The sequence below is a fragment of the Nothoprocta perdicaria genome, unplaced genomic scaffold (genome assembly GCF_003342845.1).
Source record: "Nothoprocta perdicaria isolate Ctin4 unplaced genomic scaffold, notPer1 scaffold_6, whole genome shotgun sequence".
Lineage (NCBI taxonomy): Eukaryota > Metazoa > Chordata > Aves > Tinamiformes > Tinamidae > Nothoprocta > Nothoprocta perdicaria.
Window position 1 is genome coordinate 9,307,624 of NW_020455865.1, and position 6,602 is coordinate 9,314,225.

Sequence of the window (6,602 nt, forward strand, 5' to 3'; positions counted from 1 at the left end):
GGGGCCTGTCTTTGGGGGGGGAAGGAATGCTATTTTGGGGGGGTATTGCCCTTTTGGGCGTTCATGCTGCTTTGGCCCCCCATGACGCTGTTTGTGACTCTCTGCTCTAGTCCCCGAAGAAGGTGGGCGATGACATCGCCAAGGCCACGGGCGACTGGAAGGGGCTGAGGATCACGGTGAAGCTGACCATCCAGAACAGGCAAGCCCAGGTAGCCAACGCCGCAGGGGACGGCCCGGGCTGCGAGCGCCCGCGGGCCCTGTCCCGGCAGGGTCCACTCAGCCCTTCATCCTTCCGAGGTCGATAAAATGAGTTCCACGCACGTGGCTGCGTGGGGGTCTTCTGGGAGACCCGGAGGGCGGGGGGATTGTTGGAACATGCCGAGCTCCGGCGTGGGCGCCGAGCAGCCGTGTTCGTGCACAAGGCCTGGGGTGGCATCGAGCTGAGGGCTCCCCGTGGGTGCACATCTGGCCCTGTGAAGCAGCTCCCTTAATGCTTCTAGAAGTGTGTTCACAAAGGAAAGCACCGTGTGGGGCGGTGCGAGTACCACCCCGTAGCCACCCGCCACTATACCTGTCCTGACGCCCGTGGCTGGTATATTCCAGTGGTGAGCTAAGAGCGAGTGCCAGCCAGGAAGCAGCTCTCCTCTGCTGTGAGGAGACCTGTGCCGAGAGGCCGGGAACACGTCCCAGCCCCGCAGCCCCTCTGCTCCCCAGGGGCTGCTTGTTAGGGGCATAAACCCCTTGTTTCACAACCTAATCCTCATTGGAAGGAGAAAAATGCATCTCTCTCCGTTTAGATTGAGGTTGTGCCTTCTGCCTCTGCGCTGATTATCAAAGCTCTGAAGGAGCCTCCCCGTGATAGGAAGAAGCAGAAAAACAGTAAGTTCCTGCTTGCAGTTTGGTTCTAAATACCAGTTGGGGCTAGGAGGGGTTTGCCTGTGTCTGGGTTATTCAACATACACTGAGAAGCAGAGGTCATGGGGCTGGGTTTGGACTGCAGGAATCCCCAAAATGTTACAGTACAAATAACAGCTGATAGAGCAGCCGAGTTGCACTTGCTGTTTGAAGACTGATTCATCTGGTTGCCTGTCACTGGTCTTGTAATGCAGTGTTGAGTACGGGCAGAGGGGAGCTGATTAAAAAAAAGACCAGCTGAGGAAACGGTTGCTCTTGTGGTGGGCAACTCTGTGCCCAGGCCTGGGCACACAGGTTTTGGTTGCAGTCCTGCTGCTCCATATGATTTAAGGGCTGTTAGTAGCTGCTCCCCTGTTGTTCAGGGAACTCGATGTGCCCTGCACTTAACTCACTAGTGCTGTGTTTGTTTTTCCTCCTGCACAGTTAAGCACAGCGGCAGTGTCAGCTTTGATGAGATAGTGAACATCGCACGGCAGATGAGGCACAGGTCCCTGGCTCGAGAGCTCTCGGGTGAGTTGTGCTGCAGGAAGCTGTACTGAACCCTCAGCTCCGTGGGGTGTCTGAGCCAGTTCTGGTTGGTGCACGAGGCTTTGGGGACGTGGGATCCCCTCATAATCCTGTGGGCTTGAAGCTCCCTGTGCAACTTGTAGGCTCCAGCAGCATCAAGCCATCTTTGTCTTGGCCATGAGTAGGCAGCCTGTTCCCTATGGTACTACAGGATGGAAAAACACATGAACGACTTGGGTCTGGCTTAAACTGCTTGCTCTCCTCTTGAAAACACTGGTTACAGCCTGCAAACCACATGCAGCTTAAAGACTGCTAGGAAGCAAGTTCTACTTCTTGGGTTTGAGGAGCTCTGAGCTGTGGGAAAGGAAGTAATTGCCAGGCAGGATGGAGAAACTGCTGTGAGCAGGAGGATTTGAGCGCTACAAGGGGAACACCCGTGGGGTGCTTGGAAAATCCCAGTGTTTGTCTGGTGAGATGCATCTGTGGGGCACTGACAACCTGTCTTCCCGCTGCAGGGACGATTAAGGAGATCCTTGGAACTGCCCAGTCTGTGGGCTGCAGCATTGATGGCCGGCACCCACATGACATCATCGATGACATCAATAATGGTGTGATTGAGTGCCCAGCTGTAAGTATCCATTTTTGGCTGCAAATGCTTGTTTTTGGTGATTAGTGAAGGGTTTCTTACTAATGAGCTGTATTTGCTTCTTTCAACAGAGCTAAGACTGCAGGAAAGAAGTTGTCGTGTGAAGGTTGTTGAGGGTGTCAGAACAGCCTAATAAAACACCTGGTTGTCTGTGACTAAAGTGACTGACTTAATTTGTCCTCGTCTGATGCTGCATGACCAGAGGGGCTCTTGAAACTGAAAGCTAAAAGTTGTATTTCATGTTTACTGCTGGGGGCTGTTTTCTTGGGACAACATGGAATTTTCAGAAGTGTTGCAGGAGTCAGAGGTGCCTCTAGCTGGGACTGTAGGCAGCAGCGCATAGCAAACTGACCTATCACTAACTTGCCCCCCTCAGGCCCTCCAAAAGGGCTGCTCTTGCCAGCGAGAATCCCCCCTATGAGGTGGGGCGTCTCCCTGACACCCTACAGCTGGGACAAATTCAGCTGCCAGCAACGTTTCCAAAGCTTGAAAATACCCGTGCAGGCTCTCACTGCCCAAATGGCCCTGTGTTGGAGAAGGTGCGTGTGGGATAAGGTGGCTTTGACTAGTACTTGTTTTAAATGAACTTTAGGGTGTGGCTGGGTGCTTGGCGCTGTCATCACAGACTGTTGAGCCAGCATTCCCATGGAGAAGGACAGTATAGCATTGTAAATAAGTGTGTATACATGTTACAGTAGGATTTTTGGCCTTGTTTAACTCCTGTCACCAGGAGCTTCTGGGTTAGACAACGTTGGGGGCTGTATCTTTGGTAACTGCAGAGCAGATCGGAACCTCTGTTGAGTGTTTTTCCTGCTGCTGAGCAGAGATCCTGGCCTTTCCTGCGGTGAGCGGGGCAGGAACCTGCAGCGCTGGCTCTGAGCAGTGCTGGGCTTGGGTGCCTCCTTCGCCGCTGAAGCGGAGCGAGCCCCTCTGCTGGGGGGCAGATCCTGGCGTCTGACCAGCCTCAGAGCTGCCAGGGGGCTGCTGTCCGGTCTCTTGGGTCTCCAGATCTCCTCAATATTGATGCTGGCCGAGCTGGGTAGGAAGCAGATACAGCCGCTGTCTGCAGCAAGTGCTCCACGTCCTGGGGAAACCTCTGAAAGGAAAAGCGCTGTCAGTGTCGCTGTAGGAGTGGGGTGGTTGTACAAACCCAGCGCCAGGTTTATCGAGGAGCAAATGCTGCAGCTTGGGTAGTGTCTGATGGATCCCAGATCCTAAAACCTGGCTCAGCAGTGAATGTTAGGGCTGCTTCTCCTAACTGAGTGCACTGGACAGGAGCATCAGCTTAACCCGCTGCCAAGTGCTGCTCACAGCTCGAGGGGCCGCTCGATGCCCTGAGGGGATCTGATGCGTTGGTCGGAGCTGCCCTGCCCTCCTGGGCGAGCGCAGGCCTGAGAATCATGGCAAGGATAAAGCAAAGCTCAGCCTAGCTCCTCCAGACTTGGGAGGAGCAGCTAGTGCAACTGCTTTCCTTAAAGGAAGGTCCTGGAAAACACCATGATCCGCAGGGATCTGATCCAAAGGACCAAGTGGGGCGGGACACTAATGGAAAAGGTTGTGAAAGCTCCATTAGAAGTGAGATTAGGATTAAGAGTGCTTGATTCTGAGGTCTTGCCAGAGGAACCGCAGTAAGTGTTGTGATAGTGCTCTGCTTTGGCACTGGTGGAGCTCCCTGGGGAGGAAGTTCCTGCCAGTCAGGAATGTTAATACAGACACTTCCAAGGGAAAATGGAATGGAGCTCTTCCTGCGAGGTCAGTATGGGGTTTGGAAGGGTTCTGCCAGGTACGTTTTCCTTCTCTGCAGTGGGGAAATAGCTGGGCAGCTTGGCTTTCCTCCCGCTGCCTCTTCCTATTGCAGGGAGTCAGGAATTGTTCTTTGGGGTCAGTTCCCTACAGCCCCGGAGCGTGGCCTTGTGCCTGGAGTGCCATCCTGGCATGGGGATGGGCTCCCATGGGGCTGGTGCTCCTTGGAATGGTGCCGTGCGGGACGGGAGCTGCTCCGCTCACCGGGGCACAGCTGGCCTGGGGTCCCTTGCAGGCAGAAGCCGATGTAGCAGCAGGGCGAGGGCGGCCGCGCGGGCGCCGCCGCGGCGCGTGGGCCGGGGGCCGAGCGGCTCGCGGCTCCTGTGGAAGGAGAGGAGGAAGCTCGAGGCTCCTGCGCGCGGCAGCCTGGCGAGGGGCAGCTGGGTCGGGTCTCTGCCCGGGATGCTGCTGTTCAGCAATGTTTGCTTCTAAATACACAGAAATAATGTTACTCCTCATGCACAAACCCCTCTGCTCTTCCTAGGCTCTTGAAGACAGCTTAGATGCAGAGCAATTCAGCCTGTTGGAGGAAAATAAAACCTTCATTTGCTCTAGCCTAAGCCAGGGTGTGGATCTGACCAGCTTAGGCCGAGTCTTCAGTGCTGCCTCTCTTGGCACACAGCAGTCATGCCCTAGGTATGTATCCTGTGCTGCTTGGGAAGCAGAAAACACATTATGTTAGCAGGGAGATCTTCAGGGATCACCTGTGTCTGCAAATAATTCAGCAACAAACAGACTGCTGCTCTGGCAAGACTGCAGGTTCGTGGCTGCTCTGCCTCTGCAGCCGAGTAGGCTGAACATCAGGACGGCGGCTGCAGGGGAAGGAGCAGCCAGGCCTGGCCTGGCAGGGTGCAGAGCATCAGGTCGGCCTGGAGGGCAGCCAAGGGGAGCTGCTCGTTGTGTCCCTCTTCCACCACAGTCCTGCTGCTTCCTCCAAGGCGTTTAATAAAGCAGCAGCCCGAAAAGTCCACGTTTTGCTCATGGGCAGAAGGGAAAGGTGCACAAAGTAAAGGGGGTGCCAGGAGCTTTGGAAAAAGACTGAGCTGGAAGTTGGGAAGAGAACAAGAGAGGAGGACAGACCTGTGTAGGGAAGGGGCAGACCAGCGGGCTGGCGTTTTCTTGGGAAGTCCAGCGTGGTCCTTCCCTCCCTGCCGAGACTTGGGAACGCTGCCGTGGCTGCCTGGGTGCTCCGAAGGTTGAGCTCTGGCTGCAGTGAAAGGGAGAAGCGGATATTTTTTCCCCTGTTTTATTTATTTAATGAACGTGAACAACCATAGGAAGCGCTCACTCTCATATATGGCACCTCCCAGCCCATTACCAGTGGGGTGAAGGGTTTCTTCCTCGCTCCGCAGAGAGGAGTTTGAACCTTTTTGCCCCATTCCTAAAGCAATTGTGTCTAGAACTGGACCCCAGTGCTCAGCAGAAGTCAATGCAGAACCCATCAAGTTTTGCCCACAAACAGTTTTGGGCGTCTCTGCTCCCTTACAGGATGGGATGTCCTCTTAGGCAGCTCGGCCTGTGGTCCAGGCCCTTTCTGGCCCATCCGGGCTCCTTTGTCTACCCTGTCCCTCTGGACACAGGCAAGGCAGATCTTTATTAAGCTTATTTAGCAATGCTTGAAAGCTGAAATCCAGGGCACTTGCTATGCCGGGGAGGCAGCTTTGACACTTGCTGAATCAAGGCCTGGTGCTGTGCCCTCTGCTCTGGCACGTTCCTCACTGCTCCGCCACCCCGAGTGCCTGCTGAACCTCACCAGGAAACTGAGCTGTGTGCAATTAAACTAGCAAAAACGGATATTTTAACACAGCTCTCCAATTTCTTTCATGATAAAATTCAAGGACAAGTGCAAAGTCCTGGCCCAGCACAGAATAATCGTGAGCCGTTGGGTGAGTATTAGGAGGCAGCTCCGTGTTGACCCAGGGCTGGCTACACGTTGGGCTGTGCTGGCTGGAATGTAACCAGCAGGTCTGTACTCCACATGAGGCCACATCTGGGCTCCCCAGCGTGAGGGAAGTATTGGAAAAACAGAGTTTAAAGGAGAAAAACCTTCATGATGCAGGTGGTCGAACAGGGGAGCAGGGACCTGGTTGGGTGGTGGGATTTCACTTCTTGGGGATACTCAAAACTCATGGATGAAGCCCTGGGAAGCAGCTCTAGCTCCGAAACCGGCCCCATGTCCAGCAGACAGCTGGGGTCCCTTCCAAGGGGAATTATGCAGCGATTCTACAACAGGGCTGCACAAAAGCTCGTACTGCCCGAGGGCAGGAACGAGCAGCCTGGGTGGCAGAGGATTACACCGCTTTTCAGCAGCGATTGCAGCATAAACACGTTCAACACGCGCGATGCTGGGGTGCGACCCGCCACCTCAGCGCTGTGCAGCCAGAGAGGCTCCAAACCGTCCCCGGGGCTGCCCTCTGCACCCGAGCAACACGCGCTGCTCCCTCCCCTTTGGCAGAGCTGGGAAGAACTGGGAAGGGTTTTGAAGCTGGTGCTTTTCCTCAAAGGAAACACTCGCGGAGGGGGGACGCGTGGTCTGAGCCTTAAAGGAGGTGGCGACTTACAGTGACTCTGCTCTGCGGCTCCGGCGTCCCGGCGCTGCTCCGGAGCCAGGGCTGCTTCCCGCTTCGCGGGGCTGCACCTTCGGGGGGGACACGGGGGAAAGGCGGCGCGCGGGGCCCGTCCCGGGGAGCCCGGCGAGGCGGCGCCGCGCGCGGAGGGACGGCGGGGGCGC

General features: G+C 55.7%; 1 protein-coding gene and 1 non-coding gene across 2 annotated transcripts in view; both read left to right on the top strand.

The window, feature by feature from the left end:
• Positions 1 to 2,223, top strand: part of RPL12 (ribosomal protein L12) — a 2,864-nt gene extending 641 nt beyond the window's left edge. The window contains exons 3-7 of the mRNA XM_026049609.1: positions 111 to 209; positions 798 to 879; positions 1,339 to 1,425; positions 1,938 to 2,050; positions 2,140 to 2,223. Coding sequence (XP_025905394.1) covers positions 111 to 209; positions 798 to 879; positions 1,339 to 1,425; positions 1,938 to 2,050; positions 2,140 to 2,145 — 387 coding nt within the window. The 3' untranslated portion in view covers positions 2,146 to 2,223. The remainder of the gene's footprint in view (positions 1 to 110; positions 210 to 797; positions 880 to 1,338; positions 1,426 to 1,937; positions 2,051 to 2,139) is intronic.
• Positions 559 to 685, top strand: LOC112956145. Its single transcript, XR_003250991.1, has one exon. It is a non-coding gene; the product is annotated as a small nucleolar RNA SNORA65 (small nucleolar RNA).
• Positions 2,224 to 6,602: the final 4,379 nt, after the last annotated feature.